Genomic DNA, 25119 nt, shown 5'->3' on the forward strand with positions numbered 1-25119 from the left:
CGCTATTGGCGGGTTTAACACGATGACAATAGAGAAGCGACCAAGCAGCTTCTTGTTTACATTCAACAAGCCGGCCACCGAAGCGCAGCACTCCATGGCAGCAACCAGTTGATGCCGCTGTCGCAGCTACGTCACCCAGATTGTTGGTCTGATTGGTTGAAGGACTATCCAATTGCGTACGGAGTCATTTGAACTATGCCCATTGATCACGCCTCTTGTGCAGTAGAAAATACAGAGCAGACTCCCCAGACTAATGTTCAATCTTAAAAGATTGAGTTTGGTCTGGTGATAGCCAGACTAGGGGACGGGGTGAAATGTCCACTGAATTCTGGGGATTTATAAAGGGCAATGGGCAATGCCACTTCCCCTTCCCTTCTTCAGTGAGATTTGGCTGCAATGGATTAGGCCTAATATCAACCATATGGCTGCAGTTAGAACGGTCAGTGGAATGATGAGAAGGCTGAAATTAGCCGGGATTTAGACGATTTAAAAGTGTCTCCATTTCCCATGATTTAAAAAAAGTTTTTAATCTGCTGCGTTACACTAATGTGAAGTCAATAGTGAGTATGACCTGGGTCGGTTAGTATTTCGGTTGACTCAGAGTTTTGTTAGTCCCATGGCAATGGAAACTAATTTGTTTGGTTGACACTGGATCTGGTCCGCATCCGAGAAGAAGAGAAACACTGACAGAAGAGAAGCATTCCAATTGGCAAGGGTAACCACAGCCGTCCTGCAGGAAAAGAGACTGACACTTATCCTGCTGTCAGAAATGACGTTGACAGCTCAGGATGACAGTATCAATGTTTTTTTTAATTTAGATTATTATCTGTAGCTGACAGCAGGAGGAAACAATAGCCTAGTCAGAAAGAGGGTGAGGAAGAGAGAAGTAAAATGAAAGAGGAAAAGTGGAAGGCAAGTGGAACAACATGGTGACACTAGACTCTTAATAAATCAAATGATCTGTTCAAGTCATTGAATTAAATCAAATTGGTTCAACCAGATCTTTGTTTCTTCTGTTATTCAAACAAGTCAACTGTGCACTATATCATCAGAAATTTCTGCCTTAGTTAATCATCACTGTAACTTGTGACTTCCACTCAATGAAGCATGATCACCTAACACCATATTTGCGTAGCATTCAGTGACACATGGGCCATAAAGCTATCCTATTATACTTGTTGCCATTAGAGACAGTAAGGTGTTGCACTTCATCTAGATTTAATCAGATTTTTTTCTTCTGTTAAGAGGTTTTTGGAGTTTGTTTAATCTTAGAACTTGTGAATGTCAGTCAGGTGTCACATACAGCTTCCCAGCAGCATTGGAATAAAATGCTCAACTATCATACACTAAAGCACAGAGATATTTCTGGGCCAAATATAACATTTCAAATTGATGGGAGAACGCTTTATCTCTTAATGGGAACTTCAGATCTTTCAGACTAGAATAAACATTCTCGAGTGTTGCAACTGAGGAATGAGAAATCCTGTCTGTCTTAAGGCTTCTGCCAGGAAGAGTGACACCTAATTAGCCAAGAGAGCCTATTCACTTTCTCAAGAGCTTACAGGTAAAGAGACAGGGGGGAAACAGTGTTTCAACAAGCAGCAGGGAGAAAGAAACTCAAATACGTGTCAGCGCAGACTAAACACTTCTGACAGTTGCCCTCCAGGTAAGTTTGGGGTGAGAGCGAGGACAGGAAGGGTCAAGGACCAGGTGGCTGTGACTCAAATAAGACAAGCTCTTTCTTAAAGTCTCTAGGGGGCTTGTTTGACAGAGAGGAGAGAGAGCAAGAGCGAGAGAGAGAGATGAAAAGACAGAGTACAACCAATAGAAAGAAAGAGAGAACAAGACAGAGAAAAGGAGAACATGACAGATGAAAAAGAGAGAAGAGGTGAGCAAACAAGCTCTGAGAGGAGGAATGAGTTAGACAATACCTTTGCCGCTGCTGTTCTCCATTGTGTAGAGATAATCCATGTAGAAAGCACCAAAGCGCTGCATGCCTGCTATCTCCGTATAGGTCTCCTGTTAAACAAAAGTAGAGTTAGGTAAACACGGCAGTAAGGGAGCAAACAAGCTGATAGCATTTAAGAGTGGCAGTGACTGGGGTCACGGTGGATACGGCAAACGGGGTCAAATCAGAGAGAAAAAAAAAAAAGAGTAATTGAGGAGTTGATCTGCTTTTTTTACTGGCCAACAATATCACTGATATTTGGAACTATTTACAAAGACTTGAAATGAAAGGAGATACCTGATCATGGCAGGCAGGATTAAAAGTGTCTAATCCAGGGTGAAATTATAACTAACTAATTGTTTCAATCAATTTTTACAGGAGAAATTCAGATAGAGAAGACACTCAACTATAATTCATTATAGCTTCTGGTACATATGGAAGTAATTTACTACATATCAAGACTACATAAAAGGTTCTTCATTGGGTAATAAGCTATTGATAAAAGGAAGTGAAAGTTTCCTCATTCAATTGGTGCTTGGATGTATGCCACCGGAAATATGTACATTATCTACTACAAGATAGGACTTTTTCATGAACAACCAAAACTGTCTGACTGGGATTATGGCTGTTAGTTTCAGAATAAATAATTGTGAAATGTTATTTGGAAATAGTTATTAAGATAGCAGGATGCAGCTTATGAAAGCATAAATGAGATGTAGAATGTACCTGTAAGCAATATGTATTAATTTGGAGACAAAAATATGATTATAAAAGCCCTTTGTAACTGTCAGTTACCCAACAATAAAAATAGTGCATAACTTTCATTACATAGACCTAAACTTAGGGTTGTACAATAGAGCACACAGAGGAAAGTGCAACCGACACAGGAAGAACATACAAACTCCACAAAATAAAACCCCAGCTGGCCAGGCTGGAGTTTGAACCCAGGTGACACTAACCACTAAAGCACTGTGCCACCCCCACTTAGTTATTTATGATCATTATTAACAAATAAAACGTAAATATAGGTAAAAGAACTGTTGATTTTTGTCTTATTCCTATCTACCTCAGTGTATTGTTTTACCATAACTCGTCATCATTTATTAGTCTGCAGGTTAAGAGCTATTGACCCTGCCAATATTTGAAAGTTATATTTTTACTGCACATCAAACCACTGGTAAACAGAGAATGAGTGAGCAAGCAAGAAACAGAGAGCGAATGAGAGAGGCCCCCTTCGCACACACATTTAACACCCCGACCCCAGACATACTCACTAGTTCTCTAAACAGAGATTTCAATAGAGCCTTATCAGTCAAGCAGGTTAATGAGTAATATTTATTAGGGCAGCTCTAATGGCTCTGGCATGCTTTTGAATCAAAGCCATTGGCTGGTTTCAAAACGGCTAATGAATTAACACCAAGACCTTTGACTCTTTCAGACTTTCAAGTATGGCCAGATGGATGGTTGGATGTCCAAACAATTGCTTCATTGAGGGTCATGAGCATTTTTGAGCAGAGTCAACACTAGAGCTGTGATGCTGATGAAGGGAGCTGAAGAGTTATCAGGAATAATGGCTTTAACACTACTACTTAGATAGTGGGAACATTCCTCTACTGCAGCCAGCAGCTGTGTGACTGACAGAAATAATCTAAGTGGCAGTGATTTAAATCAGAATCATTTATTTAGAAGAGGAATTACTCTGAGTTGATAAGGACAAAATACTGTATTAACTTAGTACCACCAAATATAAGAATAGCTGTCATTGCAGCTTTTCCAAATGAAACCTGAAGAAAGAAAAGACTGAATACAATTATATCAGATTATTGTTTATTGACCCAGATAACGTACTGTATTAGCAAAGGGAATTAGTGTGCTTGCTTTAGCAAGTCACTTGAGCCATACCCACACTAACATGTGTTAGGAAAGCTCTTTTGTTCTCTATTTTTGTAGTGGCCTCAGTAAAATGGATTGTCTTAACATTTCTTTGCATCTTCTGAATATTTGTTCTCTGAAGAGCTTGACAACCTCAGCGCTACATATGTTTTGTTTAGTGAGGACTGTGTCAATGGCAGGTGCTGTTCAAGTAAACAGCATCAGTGAGTTCATAATGTTTAATGCATTTTTGTGTATTGCTGTCCATCTCAATCTGAAATGCATGGTCTGCTACTGCATTTTGACCTTCCATGCAAGCAAATTCCAAAATAAAATTCTAGAATAAAAATGTTTGGGAACATTATTCTTCTGTACATTAGTATTAGGGACTTCTAGAAGTTGAGAATCTATCTCATTTTTTCATGTGACCTTGTGATTAGTGGCATCCAGGATGAACTCAGCCCTGACTCCGTTGTTCTCTGGACTGCGGTAGTCAAAGAGAGAGTTGGTAAGGTAGGTCATTCCTTTACTACTTAGGCTGTCCCCACAACTGAAGAACACTGCATCCTGCGGAGACAGAGAAAAAAGAGGAAAATGAGGAAAGATATGAGTAGAGAATACTGAGAATGCAAGGAATATTTAAGATAATTTCATGATGTCACAAAAATGCAATCCAGTTCATACTACATAACAGAACAAGAAGTATTTAAAACTATTTAATATGAATAATGTGTTGTCCTTTGTAACGTAATACACCATAGGACCTATGGGTGCTTCTCAAAGTTTTGATCACTGAGTGCCAACTTATGGATCCAGCCTATGAGGGCTGCACAGGAAAAATGCACACATCTCAATTCCACATTAAACTGCAGAGTTATAACTTTAGCTAACAGCACTAGCATTAATGATAGAACGTAATTCCCTTGACACTCGCTGTGTGCAGGTCTGGAATGGCCATCGGGAGCACTGGGGGAATTCCCAGTGGCCTAGCTAGCTGATTGTATTCTCACCCTAACCAATCTCACTCCTCATGCCTCAACCTAACCAATCCAATCAACAAAGGCAACGAGTACTAACCAATCAAAGCAGCATAGGGTGGGTCATGCATTCACCATCCTATGAAACGCACATTTGCAGCCCGCAGCGTCAGACCATTGTTAACCCTTAGTGACCAGCGGGACTGCCGGTGAGTTCTTCTAGCATAATCGCAGTCTCATGAAACGTTACAACCACAAACTAGAGACCCAGCGCATTCATTCAGCGCTTCCCTAGGTATATATTTACAATAAGGGGGTTTGTGAGCGGTTTCCACAATAGCAGTGCTAGCCATTCAATCACAGAAAATTGCAATTCTTGCAGAAATCTCCAAATGTCAAAGGTTTTTTAAACCAAATCACAGCATGGGTTTTTCTATGGTGTTCATCAAGGTCTATGTGTCTTAATGTGGTATTTTGGAGAGATTTAAAAAATAAAAATAAAAATAAAAAAGATCAATTCTCAGGGAGGTACAAAATGGTTAAATTTAGCACCAAATCTGTGTAACAAATAACATCAACCCAAAACATTGCTGCAACAACTTATGAGACATAATTGAGCACGAGAATGGTCATCATAAACTCTTATGATGACCATTCTCGTGCCGTGAACAGAAAAAAAGTTCCATTTTACGTGGTCTGTTGTGAATGTGTGGGTATTTCCCTGGACTGCTGTTAAGATTCCCGGCCTGAATTATTATCCTAGTCCGGCCCTGGCTGTGTGCCACTAGTTGCCATGCAACTAATATCTATAAACAGATATATGCATATGAATCCACAATCTAGGCAACAGGTCAAGATTTTGGTATCAGAAGCTTTATGATTTCTGTTCGTATTTCGTTTGTAGTCCAAGTAGCACTGACTTGAATCACATTTGAGCAGGCTTTGGTTATAGCAGGTAAACAGTCTGTCTGGAGAGGAAAAGAGGTGGAACGCATTGGCCAAAATGCAATCTCAGGACCAATCGTCTGACAACGATTTAGGTTTTTATTCACTTTTTTAAAACTGTACCGGCATTTATCTGCAGAGAAACGGTTGTAGACGTCGTCTCTCAACTCCAACTCCATTCTCACGTCTCAAGTTGCTTATCAGACCTCTTGGCCGGTATACTGGGTTCCCGAAATATTAGTTGTTGCCCCCAGGGGCTAAACTGTTGATTGTTTGATGCAGTCGCCGAGTAGTGTATTAAATGTAGGCTATTGAAAGTGAAAATATTGAAATGGGCCGTTGATGATTAAAATATTTCTGAGGGCCGTCATTGGCCCGCAGGCAACTATGCCATAGGTAAACTCATAAATTTAAAAAATGCCGTGAAAAAAGAATCATAAAAAAACACAGTTTACACATAGTTGATGAAATACACTAAAGTTGATTTCAACTGAGCCCCAAAGCATTGCACTGCACATTAGTAGATGGTGAGAATATTGCTGACACAGTGATGTAGTGGCAAACACAGAACATTATAGTAAATTACAAAAAGGCAGCTGGGTCTCACTCTTCCATAAACAAACCAGACCACATCTCTACCTGCTTCTGAAAGCTCTCGGGAGTAATAGAGGCTGCGGAGACATGGTTTAGGTGAAAGTGATCTCTGTTCTGGGCTTTTAAATTCTCCATTACCCTCCTCACTCAAGTTTTCCGGGTTTTTTTCTTCATTTTTCCTTCCTTTTTGATTTTAGGCCGTCTTTACCTCTTCATGTCGGTTCATGTTTTCTTCAAAATCCCGTACTCCCATGATGCCTTTCAGGCAGAGTGCCCGGCAACCCACAAAGCCAATCTGACAATCGAAAAAGGGCTCCCCCATCATCAGCACCTGGAATAAAAACCAGAGGAAGAGACTTTAACCAGTTTTTATACCCCAGATATATTCACCTCTACACGAAGAACAATGTGGAAAGTGGATAAACTCTGGAGCCCTTTTCCTCCAGTGAATACAATAAGAAAGACAAACACCTGTACAGTTAAAAAAAAAAGAAAAAGAAAAAAAGAACATATTAATTAAAATGAATATATATATATATATGTGTGTGTGTGTGTGTGTGTGTGTGTGTGTGTGTGTGTGTGTGTGTGTGTGTCTGTGTCTGTGTCTGTGTGTGTGTGTGTGTATGTGTGTGTGTTAAAACTAAACAAAAAGGTGACAGTGCTAGCTTCAGAATCTCACCCAAGATGTAAATGTCTTAAATCAGTCAACAGAAGCCCAGTAAAACCACAACAATAATTCACAGAAATTAATTTGACTGAATTACCTTTTTACATCGCAATAAAACATAACATTTGAAATTAATGACAGTTTGAGACTCAATTTATTGTGGACTTTATCACAAACAAGGTTCTCCATGTTTGTGGGGCTTTTGAGGTTGTGGGCTCATTTTGTAGTGATAAAAAGAGCTGGGGTCAGACAATTTCCATTTCCCCTTGAGATTAGTATGTGCATGTGTGAGTGTGTGGTAGCAGTCCAGCAGCCCCTGTAACCAGTAAGGTGGGCTTGTGTCTCACTCCCCGTGCCTTTGCTTTACCCAGCAGACAACTAAACAGAGAGCAATCCAATAAAACTTTATGTTTCACCACACAATAATTACAAGGCCTAGTTTTCCCTGTTTTACTAGCCATCCCTTTGCCTTTCAACGCTCTCACTTTTGGTTCCAGTTCAGACTGCTCTCTCTCTCTCTTCCAGCAAAAGCATAAATTACAGAAATTGGAATTGGAAATCTCCCAGAATTCTCACATCTGGTAGAAAGCTTAGGAGCAGAAAACTCCTTTCCTACTCCAACCAGGTAATCAGAGAAACAGGTTTAAAACTATTTTCTACACCGAGGGGGAAATGCGGAAATGATCAGACTTGGGCCCAATTCAGGCACAGATTCCACTGTGTTCACAACAGGCCACGGATTAGTGACCTGGAGAAGCTTTAAAAATGTACTTAAGGAGGGAATTAAGAGGAACCTCTGTCCAACAGTGAATAAGAAGACACTAATATAAAATAATAATGGGAAAACAGGGATCTTTATTGGTCTGTCAGGTCTGGCAGTGAAGGGTAACAAGGTTGCAGATGGGTAAAATTGGTAAAGGGCAGATATCACCAAAATAATCACTGTTAGTTGAAAAAATGAATGGTTGGGGCCTGATGTTTTTACAATAATATTATTCCTCAGAATTTATATTGGTTACAATCTAGAAATGGACAATATGATCGATAATCTATATAAGGATACATTTTCACATTTGCCTTAATAACAATACATTTCTCTATTTTTCGCATTTTGACAACTGGACTGGACGTGGGGCTGTTTGGTTAGTTGGTTAAACACAACTTAGTTAACGTCGTTGGTTATTGTAGCTATGCTCTGGTAATTATATAGAAATTACAAATTGTAATGTGAATAAATCAGAAAAAGACAGTTAAAGACTTTAATTATAATCAACATATTTCTTTAGGCGACAAGGTAAGAATTAAGCTGTGGCATCTTACCTCAATAGTGATTCCCTCTTGCTCCAGGCATAGAACCTCTCTGGACTTGACCTTCTGAGGACTGTAGTAGCTGCTCTCGGACTGCGTCTCTGTTAGCTGAGACAAAAGACAGAGAGAAAGAAACCATTTTATATTCTTATGAAAGCTCAAAAATGGCCTAGTACAAATCAAAGAAATACATTATTTAGCAATCAAAGCTATTTTGCCCTTAAGTTGACCAGGGTAGAATAAGAAAACATTTTCACAATTTTGATTTCATCTGTCAAAAATATTTAACTTCTACAACAGGTGTCACAAAAATACATCAAAGCAACAGACCGTGAAAGCTGAAGCCTTTACAACGTTTAATTTTGTGTTTTAATTAAAGGAAGGGTTTGTAATGTAAAAAAGCTAGCAAGATTTGAAAGTATCATGTACTCGGGGCTCCGTCTAGGGCTGGGTAGCGAATTCAATACTTTTCAGGCACCGACCAAATTGCCTCTAAAGTATTAAGTAACGCAAAATGCCTTGTCATTCAATACCCAATTTAAATACCTAAGGAGTAAATCTCATCAGCATCAGTGAGTCAATAACAAGATCTAATAATGTTGGTGATTGGCTGTCTAATGCAACACGTCCAGGAGGCAGGAAAAACTCTACATTACGCACAGAGACAGGGCTCACATTGTAGAAGCTGAAAAATAGATACAAATATTAGTGCCGTAATGTTGTAATTTCTTTTTGTTTTATAAAATTGGTATCGGAAAAAGTATCGTTTAGGAACCGAAGTCACGGTATTGGTATCGGTACCGGTATCGAAAATGTTTGAACGATTACCCAGCCCTAGCTCCGTCTAACCCCTCCCCCTGCCCTCGGGCCTCCGACCCACACACAGATGTAGACGAGCACCGCTGCGTCGCTGCTCCAGAGCAGACCGAAGGAAAGACCGCAATTATACTTCATGTCTTATTCACCAGTAAGCAAACACCTCATATTATAATACCGAATGTTTAAACCAAACATGACTACTGTTAGCAATGCTGCAACAGCATTTCATTGGTTCTTTCCAAGCGGACCGCGAGGCAGTGATTGGTGGGCGTTTTTACAGGATTACAGCAGCTACAAGTGACGGATCTTTTTCACTCCTTTTTCAGAGCCCATAAGTTATTTATTGCTGTCAGGGTGTAAAGACCATTTTATATAATATATAAAAAAGTGTTTATTGGAAATAGTTACCAACCCTGCCTTTAAGGCTTTGTGACATCGAAAAAGTAGATTGGGGATTTAAATAACATTAAAACAGATCAAAACAGATTAAACAAGTCTGAAAACTAAAGTATCTAAATGAAAAATGGTTAAATATAGGGGGAATATAAAAACTGGAAAGCATATGTCTCTGTGTGTGTGTGTGCGTGTGTACCCACAATTCACTGCTGAAACAGATACATGATTTGAAAAATAAACAAAAGCTATGCAAGTCTTTGGATTTTAAGGACAACGAGGCCCCGGAAAATAAAGCTTTAAACCAGAAACAATAACATCCAAACAAGGACAGATGCCATTTTCTAAGATCAGAGACTGGATGCCAGCCCTGGGACTTTTTGGTCGTTTTCCCTTCCAAGTTTGGACCCAGGCCAAAGACATTCATCAAACCATATGACAGCCGCTCCTCTCTGATTCTAGGGGAGGCCCACTCTGGCTTTATTTGGGATGACAATCAGAACATGACTAAATCACTTAGGATACCAAGGGGGTAAACTGATAATGTACTGTCTGTATGTAGTGGTTGTTCATTGACTATTCAGGTAAATTAATTAAAAAAAAAGAGGGATTGTTCATTAGAGCATTTATACTGTGTGTAGAAATAGTGTGGGGGCAGAGAGAGGGTGTTTCTGGTCAAAACTAGTTGGTTAAAGTGAGAGTGGGTCCAGAGCTGTGATTCTTTTGAGGTTGGCCAGTCCAGAAACTGTGGGTGTAGAGCAGAACTGTGCAGGCCCTAACCCATTCAACTTTTAACACAGGAAGCAGGTGCAGAGCAAGAAGCAGCTGTGCCTTATTATCCCTACTGATGGAGCAGACTCTCTCACCCTCGCTCCCTTCCCCTCTTTCGATTCTGATGGTTTAATCACGTGCAGGGACCACTTCAGCCCAACCCGCAGGTCCCTGGGAGCAGCGGTGAGCAAGGATGTTAAATTATATGAGTAAAAATTGCTCTGTCTGACAACATCAGTGCATAGTAGCACTGACACTGAAGAGCTGCCGATCAGACAGACACAAACACAATGACTGTTTATCCAATAAAAATATGGCCAATTTGGCATTTCCCAATCAAGACTGGTGGGACATTTCTGACTGTACCTAGGCCTGAAACAACACATCACACAGAGAACAGAAAAGCAGCAAAGCACTGGAGCAGCAACACAAATGCTTAATGCAGCCAGTAATACACAGAGCTACTGCTGCAACTACCATCCCTGCTACCTCTCCTTTTTATACTTTGGCCCATTAAAAGGCTTTGGGAGTCCAATACAAATCAAATGATTCTTTATGAGGCATCTTGGAAATGTTATAACGTTGGATGTGAATATTGGGGTACTTTGTCTTTATGTTCATTTCTCAGAAATGTAACATGGTAGAAAGGATCTGATGGAAAAGTAAAACAATTCTTTGGGAACACTTGAAATTTGCTATTGTTGAAATAAATGAAAATACTAAAACAAAAGAATAACATGACGTCTGGCATGCAATGAGAGTTTGGCAGGGGTGCAAATGTGAAAGAGGGGAACAAATGGTAAGTGCTGAACTATGCATTATGTGTGTTAAAGTCATTAAATTATACTGCCAATTTCTCTGATCAAACAGATCTGGTGAGTAATGGGTCAGCAATCTAAAAATACCTCTCTGATTTCATGTCCATGTCAAACTCAGGTTCAGGCAGTGACTGTTCAAAGAGACCAAATTCCGTCAAACTAAATACTTCCTTGTAGGAAAGAGACGAGAACGTTTAAAAACCATCCTTTCAGCTGTCTGCAATTACTCCAGACGAGAGGCAATTAATTGATTAAAAGAACTCAAACAATACAGGAACAATTTAAACATTATTAGAAAAGCACCATGGTCGGTTTGGCCTGAGACATACCTCCCCTTCACTGATCACACATGCTGTCAAGTACACACGTACACACACACACGTTCACACACACACAAGCAGTAATGTGATCTGAAGTGCCTGAACCTGAGGGGAAACGTAGATGAATTCCAACTATTCTGAGTGAGCAGGCAGGATTAAAGTTTGGGATCCATTTCTGAATAGTCATCATACCATGTATAATGTTTAAAACATTAACGTGACCCGAGACACCAGTTAGCGGTTATGCTACTCTCCCCTATACCACACACAGAGACAAAGAGGATTGTAACTTCCTGAAGATCAAGCTGTTCTTTAAGACTCAAACTGAAAATCTCAATCAATCAAAATGTAGGATGCAGGGATGGGGTGGGCAGTGGAAGTGAATAAGCGACAATGGTAGCTAGGAAAAAAAACTAACTGTTAACGCAACAATATCAGGAAATTCTATATCAACATTAAATATCATTATCTGAAAATTTTCCCTAAGAATATCCTGACCTTACTGTGAAAGCCCCCTACACATACTGGTTCTACCTTTTGTGTAATACATGCATTTAAGACATTTACATTTTTGTCTTCATCATCTATCCATACTACTGTTTTTTGGACATATGTACAGAACATAATGTATTTGTTAATCTGGAATAAATTTTATTATTTTAAAAGCACATCTTAAAGCTAAATCACGTTCATTCCACATTTATTTACGTTCAATGTGATGCAGAATACTTGTAACTTTGAAACCGTGGTAAATATTGAAGTACTTCACTTACCCATGCTTGACCATTTCATTTTGATATTTGACATCAAGTTGATCATGTTTTTCCTTTTCCCCAATGACGCGATACAACTTTACACATGGAAAAAACTATAACTGTCATTCACCCAATGTATGCTGGCCTACAGTCCCCGGGTGATATTTAGTTATGATTTAGTAATTAAACAATTTCTTGAAACAGTTGATTTACCTTGAATGTAACAGAAGCTTTGGTGCAGTAAAAGCCTATAGAAACAATGGGGTCTTTGGGTGTGTGCTGTTGTGGGTTGTTAGGGATGCCTCCTGTCTCTCTCTGCTGGTACAGGCCTTCCTCATATTCCTCCTCTGTGCCTACAATGGCTGGGACAAAGGACCAAGCCCAAGACACCCAACCCTGGTCTCCCTCTTCAGGACTCCCAGACTGCATGTAGAGGTCTGGGTTGGAGTATTGGCTAGTCCCCTGGCTTTCCATATCCACATCCATCCCTGAAGGTTCAAAAAAGACATAATTAATTATAATGAAAAGATAAGCAGATGATTTTACTGTACTTTTAATAGTACGAAAAAAGGCAGGGTAAGTGTCTGCAGGTCTATTTTGACTCCGATAAAGAGTATGTTTAAGATGTTTTAGATAAATATTCAGAAAGTACACACTTCCGATCTGGTGCATACAAAGTAGACTTATTAAAAAATGCATAACAATCCATGAGAATTGTTCAAAACAGGGGGTCACTGTCTTGTGCAAAAACCAAATGTGTTACATTCGTACACAATAGTGTTGCCAAATTTATATTGCATTCAAATTAGGTTTCAAATGAAAAACACCACATTCCCCTTTAGTATGCTTTTACAACAGATACATCAATTTAAAGAGGCAGGTTCTAAGAACAAACTGGTCAAACAGAAAGACAACTGTTGATAATGTAAGCGTGTGTGCCCAATGCAGCACACTAAATTAATTTGTCCACGTCCTCAGGGTAGTTTAATACAAGCAAGATGTTTCAGCTGTCAACTGAACACACAACAGCAGAGAACAAGGCAGTTTACAGAAGTTGCTGCCAATGCTCCAGCATGCAGGTGTGTGAGTACGTGTGCTGCATGAACTCACTGCTACATGAACGAGAGAGAGGAAGCCTGTTCCAACGGAGGCCAGAGGGCACAGTCTGTCAGCCAGCATCCTGACAGAAGAGAACCTTGACTGGGCCTAGTGGATCACTGTGGTCAGGGCTGTCTGAGCTGGACCCAACAGCACAAACGCATGCATGCAGGCAGGGTTGGGTCACATTTTTGTTTAGAAGCCAACAGACTGAAATGGAGGCCCTGAGGGAGGTAAGTAGCTATGAGCCATCAGCACAATCCGAGGTTGGCTAGGGCTACAGGTAAAGACTAGGAAGGGTCAACTGTGACTGTGTGTTGACACCTAGAGAGCGCACCAGGGGTTGACCGGAGCACTGGCTACTGTAAGGCACAGGCCTCACACCAGGTGAAGAGGTAATGTATCAATGTAGACAGTAGGGCTGCACAATTAATCGCAATTGTTTTCGAAATCGCAATATGAACTAGTGCAATATCCAAATCGCAGGGGGGCGCAATATTTGTTAAAGGTAAAATATGTGTCAAACCATTCTAAAATAAAGTATTGTGGTGCTGCAGAGACATCCCGGCTTACAAATCGTATCCTACAGACTAAAGAAAAAATCTTTGTTTGGTACAGATCCTCGCAAAAAAAAAATCACACTTCAATAAAAATTGTTTTAATATTTTTCAATGAAAATGAGAATAATGATACAAAAATCATCATTCCCTCCAGTATCGTGAATCATATCCCAAACGCAATATCAGTCAAAATAATCGCAATTAGATATTTTCCTAATATTGTGCAGCCCTAGTAGACAGTGATGGGAAAAAGCAGATTGGGCAGAGGTCTAAATATGGGACAAAAATGGAAATTAGGAAAACAAAAGGGTTGAAGATAAACAGAAGCTAAAGACTGTTAACAGACCGGTCCTTGTGTCAGCAACAGAAAACTTGGACTAGACTGGCATGTTGGAGGTGTGCTTAACATAAGAGAAGCAAAAGTGTGGTGAAGCCCATTCACTATTATCTTTCCCCCTTTTCTCAGCAAACTATTTAGGGGTTCACGGGTTACCCAAACCACCATGCACCACCCCGGTCCCTGATGCCAACTTCTGAACTCATCCCAATCGTGTCTGTTTCCATACATGTTAGAAAAGAGGAAGCTGATGTCAATACACAAGAATGTGTAATCCTGTTCCTTGTGGCCTCACGTCCTCTGTGAGAAAACAATATTGTCCGTGAGGTCACAGCTTAGGAATCCCAGAGGCTAGGTGGTGAAAATTATGACATATTTTAATTAAATCTTTCACTTTGTGAATTGGCAGTTGGAAATCCCATGTTATGGCTTTTTATCTCTCTCCCTCTCCCCAATCTCACTGTTGGATTTTATCTCTCATTTCTCTTTTTTCGTTTTTGTTTTCACTCCGTGGAAGCCTTTGAGGTGTCAGTTCAACAAGTTAAGCTCTTTCGCTTCATGTCACAGCCTGACGAAGCCTACGTTTGAATTGCAAGGCAATCAAAATAAAAGCAAAATTACCAATCAAGTGATCAAAACAGACCGGCTTAAGGAAACTTTGAAGTATTAATCCAAAGAAGTGAGTGAAAAATTCCCAGAGAGTGATGTGGGTTGGCCAAAATGCTGCTGTGAAGCGGAGCACTATGACCACACAGGTGTGAAATAAAATCAACATTGTTCTCTGCTTTACCATGAGAGCAATCAAAGCCTGACTAGATATTTTCTGTGGGCAACTCACAATATCAGTGTGGCACCGCATAAGCATGCACATGTCCATAAGCAGAGCTCAGAAGCACTATGTAATAGGATGTGTCAGGGTCATGGTTGGTTTCCACGAGTCCAAGGCCTCTAGGCAGCAGCGTATGTCTAAGCCAGTGAGTGGTGGCTAGGAGTTGGTGTGTAAGTGAGTGAACAGCTGAGTGACATTGAGACAGTGAGAGGGGAGGAGTGAGAGAAGGCAGTGCCCTCACAGGCCAGTAGATGTCCCTCCATGTTTATAGAGGGAGAGGTGGACTGGTTACCTGACCACTGAGCAAAGGCTACTCTGCTCGTCATCTTATGCAAACACAAACACACACACACACACACACACACACACACACACACACACAATATAAAAGAATGGAACACATATCATGGGTGTCACATATTGTTTCAATTTAACACTACCAGCTCGACATTAACATCAAAATGTTTGAAAATCCATTTTAGCAGTCATGGCAGGAGAATATAAAATGCTCTGCAGGACAAAAAGCTGTTTCATCCATATCCATAGACTTCTAAACTCAATGGCCTCCACGTCTTCACACCAATATTAAAAAGTGAAAAGATGATTAAAAAAGAGGCCCTGTCACGTCACTGGGCTAGCATAAGGGAGCCACATGAGGTTTATAATGGGCAGATAGCCTGTGGCCTCTGGCTGATATGTGTATGATGGTCCATTCCATTCGATAGGCCTCTAAGGGTCTCCTACAAAACAAACACTAAACACTTAGTCACTCTCACACACACACACACACACACACACACACACACACACACACACACACACACACACACACACACACACACACACTTTAGCAGCCACAGTCCTCGGTTCATAATTCTTCACATACTTGTTGAAACTGTACAGCTTTCGGTGTCGTGACCAGCTGGTCCATTCAAGCATGTTAGTCATCTATGTTTCCAACCACTGAAATTTTACAGTATATCACAGCCTTCACAGAATTTCAGACAGTAGGAAAAATAGCTGTCTAATCCTGACTGAAAGCTGCTTTGGTTAGTGACACATAAGTATCCCGCACTGTTCCCTTATTAGGCCTATTCATTAAAGAGACACCGGCTTACCTAAAAGAGAAAAAAATCAAACAAACAACATGCAGTAACAGTGAATCATGGGCATATAAACACATTACAAGGCTTTTTCCACTTTGTTAATAGGCAAAAAGAAAAACACCATTACACACACACACACACACACACACACACACACACACACACACACACACACAGCATTGGACAGCTTATACAGCAAAGACTCATCATGCGCAGCCTATGGGAAATCAAATGAATGTGATGAAGTACTATGTACGATACTGGAATCATGTTCCAGCAATCATGTGACAATGATTGTTTCCTACAAACTACAACCCACTAAAAATAAATATGCATGTAAGCCAAGTCAGTCACTATAAGCGTCAACATACGTGAATGTTGTAGAACTCAGAAACTATCAATGGTAAAGGCTGTCAGTCCTTGTTAGCAAAAACAAATACATTATATTTTCTTATCACAAATAATAAATCATTTAAGCTGTAATTCTGCTGCTATTATTAAAAGAATTAAGTTTCATTCCTTAAATCTGAAATGAATACACTGAAACCATATGTTCCTGCAGAAGCCCAAACGCCTCCCAATAAACACACACCCACCTAGTACAGTACAGTACATACATACATACACACACACACACACACACACACACACACACACACCCCCCTTCAGCGTCTTCACTCTGTCGATTACTTCTAGCATAACAAGATCTGGGGGTGCTCAGGTTCCAAGAGCTGGTCCCCTTTTGTGATGGGATACTAATTCATTCTCAGAGGCTCCGCATAGCAGTAGCATGACACCGACTCTTACATCTGGCAATGGACACTGAACTGGAAGCTGCGCCAACTTGCAGTAAAAGTTCCAGGCCAACAAGCAGGGAGCAAGTTAGAGGGAGTGAGCGAATGGTTGTATTGTGTTGGGCTGCTTCCCCTCTGCCCACCACTTCCCCTGCACCATAATTTGCTCCTGGTGCTACAGAGGCTGATTTAGCCCAGCGGGACCTGGGACTTGATCCTGTTCTATTTGGCTGAGATGAAGATGAGCATTTGGGGAGAGATGGGCGTTTAGGGAAAGAGGTGGGGTTTTTTTAAAGACAGAGACGGGCCTGTGTTTGATTCATCCTTGTGTCTTCCCTTTATCCTCCTCTCTCCTGCCTCTATCCACATGGAGGGGATCAGGCTTGACGACAACGGTCTGTGTTGAGTTACACGCTCCAGCTTTTGTTTGTGGAAAAAGCAGGAGGAGCGCACACCATGGTCAAAGTGATGTTAAATGTCCCATTCAGGAACAGCAGCATATGGACAGACATAGCCCCTGAACAGAACAAGGCAACATGCAAAGCGTCATGAAAACACTAAGGAAAACCTTCAAAGCTTTGTGCATGGTCAAATGGCTCATTAACCACTTCAGAGCTTTCAACCACATTTTGTCTGTGATATATGACTGCGACAGGAACTATACTGACACACATGCTACATCGCTGTGAGACCTCAATATATAATTTCCAAATTAATTTTTAAAGAAAAAAAAAAAGAATCAACATTTTTGCTTTTGGTTTGCTGTGTACGTCCTTTGCTTGGTATGATGGGTAAACATGTACAGCTACAACATCTGCCTCATTTTTCTATTTTGTAGGTAAGCAAATAAATAAAGAGCAGAAATGACAGCCTAATTGACAAATTGAATGTACTTACATATGTTGCACAAGTTCTAGCAACTGCTGCTACTGAAAGAAGTTTAAAAAAACCACCAGATAAAGTAAAGCAACCCAGAGTTTTGTTTTAGATAACAATAAATCAGACAAAAAAAATCTTATGGTCAGAGACAAAATTGTCGATGCCCACTCACCAGGTAAAATCGCTCCAGCCTCCCTGACATGAACACTGCCCTCTTCTCCCTCGCCCTCTTTGTGTCCTCCAATTTCCCCATAGTAGAGGGCAATAATCAGCTCTAAAATGCGGATAAACATGGGCAGCTGCTGATCTGTAATGGACAACTTCAGGCTCTCCACCATGGTCTGGATCTGAGGAAAGGAAAGGAAGAAAAACGTAAGAGATGGTTTAAATTTTGAGATTTTATTTGTTAAATTATATGTTTAGATGATTCTAGTGGGCTCCCGCTAAATGTGAGTAGGAATGTTTAATAAAAAAAGGGTAGAGCTGCCCCAGGCCCTGTAAAAAGTGGTATGGCTTCCCCTCTGGCTAACTGGTGGATGCTGAGAGTTGCATGTGGAAGACAGAATTTTTGCTCCTGTTAAATGACATACAGCTATAAACCACAAATTATGGTCTGAATGCAAGGAGATGTACTGTATATAGTAACAAGAAGGAAGTAGATATATTCCATAAAATAAAAACAATGTCAGGAAAAAAGAAGTCAGGTCCAAATGTACCCACATATGTGAACCAATATGTTTACTGTAAACTACAGCAGCAACTAAACTTTTCATTTAGGCAGAGGGGTTTGTATTATATATTTTGTATACAATGTTAATAAATTATAAATAACAGAAGACACTATGGAATAAAGTCAAAGTGGACTTACCAATGCTATTGCTTAACATACTGTAACAGACACAACTACTCTAAATGTGGCAAAACTTTTGCATCTGATTCTGTTGATGGGACACCGTGAAACTGATACTAACAATATGTAGATGGAAATGAGCCAGTTCTGATTTAAATCAGCCTGTTGATAAAAATGATTTAACAGATAAATAGGGCCGAATTAAATGTACCATGATGAAGCTTTATAGTGGAAAGATGACAAATGCGATGCATATAAACATAAACCAAAAACGGCCGCAATCAATTTTCTGGCTAGACTGTACAAACGTTTACAGAATCTCCTTAGTTTAACCTAGGGTTTTGAGGTTAATAATGCATCAGCTAAAGAATTAAGGACTTTTTCCATCAGAAATAGTTTACTTCTGACTACAAAAACAAATCTCTACCACATTAAGGAACAAGACAGCTAAGACTATGTGATTTTCAACAAACGTCTTCCACTGACATTGAGTAGAAAAATGATAGTGACTGCTTTTGATGATTCTCTAGTGAAAGGAGTACTTTTTGGTGTGTTTGCTTGTTTACTGTTTTGAAATTAAGCTACTTTGAGATTGATTTTCAAAATCTGTGCTGTAGTCCAAAAGCTGTTGATTTATGACGTGATATAGTTATCTAGTCTGGGTGTTCTCAATTACATCAATATGGTTGACTAGTTATTGAACAAACATTGACTAAATTGGCCAAGATAAGAATAGCATATTCTTCTCTAGGGTAGCTTTTTCAAACCTACCAGAATGAAACAAAGTGCCATTTTTTCAGATAGGCAAACCAAACTGAGGTGCTGATAAAAGTCTAATCTCGTCAAAATCAAATACCGATGGTACTACAGTGAACAATCATATTATTTGTAGCATTATCTTGCATTTTAGTGGGATGTCTTCTTCTTCCATACATATTCAGAACAATGGACTGAAATTAGTCACTATCCTGTTATTGATTTAAGAACAGCTAACTTAAAAAAAGGAAGTGTCATGTTCCTGTAACAACTGTAAGCTGGTATGACAAATTTAAACTTTTCCATCCCTAGCATGTGTGGCATGTTTGGATGATACCAAAATGACATCAGATTAACCCATATAAAAGCCTTTTTCTAGATCTTGAGCTTTGGGAAGATAATGACGGTTATTGAGTTATTGCTCAAATATGGAGCTTCTCACTTTGATTACAGATGGGATCTTGGAATTGATGTTGTCGTAGGTAAAATGGAGACGTGTTCTGAAGGAGCATTTGTACAGCAGCGGGTCCTGGTAAAACTCGATCTTGCCACTAGCATTCCGCTTGTCCAAGCACACAGTACAGTCAGCAAAGTTGATCACTTTCCTTAGGACCAGCTCTGGAGCTTTACAAAGAAAAAAGAAAATGAAATAATTAATGATCATTTTGCATTGAACACATAAGAGGTTGACCCATTGTGCTTGACACAACATGTGAACATACATGCATTAGAGTATGCACACAGGGAAATGCACACCTACAATCTATCATACACAAAGTAACAGAGTGCAGGCCCTGTCAGTAAATCCTTATTATCTGTGATCTAGGGAATAAGGTGAGATGACACTCAGCAGACATCACAGAGCTGTTGTGTAATGTAACATTTACAAGTGGTACAACCAAGTGGTGTGTGTGGTGTTCATCAGATTCTCAGTTGTCACTGACTCACTCACCCCTGACAGACTGATAACAGGACTCATCATTCCCAGAATTATTTCACTCTCTAAACAGTGCCAGTAACTACTGTTGTAACCACTACATGCTTCACATGTTGGAAGAGGGCCCCCTTAACAAGAAATTCCACAGTGATAACAGTGATTGAAAATGACCACTTCATGAATTCTTTGTTGAATTACGCTTTTGTGACTCCATATAAAGAACCAGTTCTTTCTTCAAGGTTATGATGGTAGTTCAAGTTAAAAATAGTTGTAATTCTCTGGCAGTAAGCTGAGAAACCCAGGAGTTTGTACTGTGTGAGAGCTTCTAAGTGCAATATAAACCCTTTACAGAGAATGTAGATGGGCTTACAGTATTGTTGCTGTGAATAAAAAAAAAAGATTTTAAAACGTTATCGTTGTTGTAGTACATATACAAGATTCAGGAAAAGCCCAAAGCCCCTGACACACCAACCAGACGGCTGACCGTCGGCAGAAAAGGCAGTCAGACTGATCAGTCTGCTCCCCGAGGTCCAAAAGGTGCCTTGGAACACACCGAAGCAACGCCGACTTAAGCATACGTAATACAAAAAACTGAAACAAGAAATGACAACGCGTCACGTGGGTCTGGCATCTCCAGCGGATAGTAATGTTGGCTTGTTCGAAATACAATCTCGTATTTTACGAAAATAGTTCACTGAAACGTGTTTCTGAAAACATTTTAAGCCATAAATAGGCCATACAGTTGCTGAATCTGTCTTCATTTCATCGATCAACAAAGGTCAGTTTAAAAGATTTTCGTCAGATTTTGAGAGGCGTTCATCACTCATCCCGCTCGTTATTTCCGGGTCAGCACTCCACCAATCAGATTGGTGGTCCGACTGCCCGCCCTCCGACCCAGCAAGTCAGGTCGGCCAAAATGAAGGCCGACAGCTCCTCCAATGGATGACGGCACGGAACACACCGAACAGACTTGAATCACCGACCTCGCCAGACTGTCCGACGGCCGATTATCGGGTTGGTGTGTCAGCGCCTTAAGATGCCAGGCTTGTGTGACATTAAGCTATCAGTTAGCTCCATTTCCCATTCCCCGCACGCATACTAGTAACAATTCAGGCGAAGAGTGGTACTGCAGCCCAGGAGACGGCGAGACTCGGCTTCCAAAACAAAATCCCTCAAAATGATAATAAATTCAAATGAAGTTATATAAGATGTTTATGAGGGAAACGCTTCTAAAATCAGGAAGACGCCATAGAGGTGTTCGTGAAGACAATGTCACTCTCGCCGGACTGCTTTTCCTTTTTGTCCATTTCACATTACTGAGAAACACAGTGGTGTCTGGTGAGTGCTCTTTGGCTGATTATGTGTTTGCCGAATTACTGGAGATGTTCAGAAAAGATGGTGAATCTAATTTTATCAGTACATTTGGTCGGTAATTAGAAACGCCTTGTTATTTTCCTAATCCTGTTCATGACCTGCTTTAATCCTATTTTTAACTTTATTTGTTGCCTCCATTCTTCTGGTTAGCACTAACTAAATCCAGGGACCCGCAGTTTATTTTTTGACTGCAGCATTTTTTTAATCGCTCACTCGTGCGGTATCCCAAACCCAATGCAGTACTCTAAAGCAAAGCACTGAACACAAACACTGTCGCGCATCGAAGCGATTGACGGCTCTTATTAAAACACTGTCATTCTTAAAGTATTAGTACTAATATAATGGGGTATTGTGCGTGTTTAATGATAGGGTATAATTGGTATTTTCTAGTATTGGTATATCGTGCAACACTAGTTCCAATACATTCTTATTCTTTCCTACAAGTAATTATTGTCTCTACCACAAGGAATTAAAACAAAAAAAACACAACGCATGATCCATGCAGCCATCAAAAGCAAGGGCCCACAAGTCCTACTGTTCTATTTATATTTATAAGTGGCATGCTTAGGTTTAAAATCCCCCACTTCAATCATCTTTTGTGGTTTTAAATGTGAGCTCTTTTCTGTGTCAAAGCCGACTCTGCATTGCACCTATACATGCTCCAATCAGACTGGGGAGTCTGAATATGAGACTTCTCTGGCAGCTGACATTGGGCATTTACACAAAGAGCCATGTTTAAACTTGTCTGATATGTCAGTTTGACCTTAGTTTGAACTAACAAAATTAAATACTTACTGTAGTATATAGGTTCTTGTCTCAGTGGATTTACTAGTTAATCCCACTACCAAGGAATGTAAGCAGCCATTGCTCACCAGTGATGTCCATGAAGGCCCTCTCCCATATATCGTCCACAGTGTAGCACTCTGCTGAGGTAATGTTGACCGACAGCACAATGTCATCTTCCACGTACTTAAGGATCAGGTTGTTCACCACAATATTCACGTTGTTCACCACGCGCCTTATCAGACTCTGCACGTAACCTAAGAACACATAAGCAAACACATGAGAAACATCTTAAACTGCCCAATAGGTCCAGATTAAAATATACACAAAAAGCATACAAAATTAAAAATAGACACACATGCACACAGGAGGACGTAGTAGCTACAATTCCATATACTGTATATACTAGCATACATCAGGACACATTAACTTAGTGCTGAGACACAGTAAACAAGTAAAATCCAGAGCTGCATTCCCTAAAAGTCTAGGCATAATACTACTGACCCCTGCCATCCTCGTTGACTCGTAAATAAGAGGAGGCCCTGACATGTTATTTTTTGCCTCAGTCTATCCCTTGGACATGTAAAGTGAAATAAGCTAAATATCCATAAGAAAACATTTTTACTCCTCACCCTTGAGCAGCGCTACAAATCCTTGGTGAATTTATGAATCTCTGAAGAGCTCTCCTCTCAGATACAAAGTCCTGTTTAACCCCAAACTATGCACATGCTGCCTTAAACATATCCCTCCCAAGCCTGTTAAACCACTGAGGAGCCTGCATGTTCACTTAAACATACGCAAGATTCATTGGATTAGCATACACACGCCTTCACACATACAAAATTCAGAACTTTATACATATTTATACAAGACGGAGTTATTGAGGGCACAGTGAAACTACAGTCTTAGGACGACAGGATTTGAAATGAAACACCCTTCTGCCAATGCAAAGAAGAAAAAACTTCCAAATGGGCGACCTGTGCGAACACACTCAATACACATTAAATTTATACTGTGATAGCTGGACAAGTATGTGTTATCACTTACTTTCAAAATTGTAATGCATTATAGAATATGAATGGCAAGGGACAGGAACTTTTACATTTTGTGGCGATGAAGAAATCAATTGTATACAAATGGAAAGAAACAGGAAAATAGAAATTGATTTTTTGGTGAGGGTGAAAGGTGGGGGCCAGCGACTTTGTGATGAAGAGGTGGAGGGATGTAGCAACCAAGAGCCAGCAGGAGAGAAAGAGCAGCCCGATAGATTGGGTTTCAGCAGAGCTGGGGGAGCCATCCGGCAGTGTTACCAGTACCTCCTAATGGTCACAGTGACACCCAGAAACAGAAGCTTCACAGGAAAAACATACATGCGAAGGACATTACTCAACGAAGTAAGAAAGAACTTAAAATATTACAGACAGGGGAGTTTCGACCATAAAATATGAAAATATACAGCAATAAATCCTCCTAACCACAGGACCAATGGCATTATTCATTCCTCCCATGTACTGTTAAACACAGTCACTACAAGTTAAAACATATAAACCTTTAATGCTTTTCCCTTATTTTCCAAACCAAATGTTTGTCTTCCTGTATCTACATGCTTGGCCCAGGGCATAACAGAACCGATAATTAGGCAGAACTAAATGGTGCTGTTGATGAAAATATTTATATGAATTGGTTAACTGTTCTGCCACTTGTACACAGGCCCGACTATTCATTAGCATAATCCAATTGACAAAATTCTCATGAGTTTGCTGCCTGACCAAACAGAACGGCAGGAAGAGAGGATGACATAATATAAACTCTACTCATAAACGCGATGTGTGTTCGTGACATTTGTGCGTGGCCTTGCATGCATGCATGTGCTTGTCTGAGTTTGAGTGTGTGCCTGGCTGCTTTCTTGCGTGCATGAATGTGGCTGTGTGTGTGTGCCTGTGGTTTTGGGGTCAGTCAGAACGCTGCTGTCGCACCTGCAGCCTGGGCAGTAAAACCAGCACTTTACCTCCTGCTATTTCCCTCTCTGGATCTAATTTACCCGTGTCAGAGTGTGTCTCTTACACTTGCTATACCTCTTCTTGCCTCGTACCAAGTCCAGGGCCCCACTACGTCTCTCTGCGAGCCATCGCGCTGCTCTGAACTTCTGTAAACAATTGACACAGCCAGCACCTGTGCTGCGGCCCACAGGGAAGGAGTCCACTTAAAACTGTTCAACCATAAAATGACTGGAAAAACCAGCTCCTTTATGATTTTAGAACAGGCCAAGTACTCTCTTCTGTGCAATACAGGAAAGAAACACTATACTGTCCATGCTCACAATTTTTCCTGTATATGGAAAGTATTAGCAGCTATCAGCCTTGCCAGTTATTAGCCATGGAGAGAAAGATTGACAAGTCCATCAGACAATAAATGTACTGTAAGTTGGTCCTGCTGTGTTTTTCTGAAATGTAGTTAGTACAGATAGCAATCTAGCCAAGTAAATACATATAGTAGCTACTGTGGGACATAGCACCTTTAAAGTGTTGAGCACAGTTCACAAAATTCTATTCCATTTCATTTTGATATTTTCTCTATAAAATACAAAATACCAGGAACATAAACATAGTGGTGCAAGGATCTTACTGAC

At 40.2% G+C, this 25119-nt stretch overlaps 1 protein-coding gene across 2 annotated transcripts in view; it reads right to left on the reverse strand.

The window, feature by feature from the left end:
* LOC116066562 (vacuolar protein sorting-associated protein 13B) overlaps nt 1–25119 on the reverse strand; it is a 353457-nt gene that overhangs the window by 300940 nt on the left and 27398 nt on the right. For both annotated transcript variants that reach the window (XM_031322688.2, XM_031322689.2), the window contains exons 5-12: nt 22580–22747; nt 19839–20020; nt 17963–18137; nt 12401–12675; nt 8324–8419; nt 6545–6667; nt 4250–4387; nt 1932–2019 (exon numbers count right to left, since the gene is read on the reverse strand). In XM_031322688.2, the coding sequence (XP_031178548.1) occupies nt 1932–2019; nt 4250–4387; nt 6545–6667; nt 8324–8419; nt 12401–12675; nt 17963–18137; nt 19839–20020; nt 22580–22747 (1245 nt within the window). The remainder of the gene's footprint in view (nt 1–1931; nt 2020–4249; nt 4388–6544; nt 6668–8323; nt 8420–12400; nt 12676–17962; nt 18138–19838; nt 20021–22579; nt 22748–25119) is intronic.

This window comes from Sander lucioperca, chromosome 10, assembly GCF_008315115.2.
Source record: "Sander lucioperca isolate FBNREF2018 chromosome 10, SLUC_FBN_1.2, whole genome shotgun sequence".
Taxonomy (NCBI): domain Eukaryota; kingdom Metazoa; phylum Chordata; class Actinopteri; order Perciformes; family Percidae; genus Sander; species Sander lucioperca.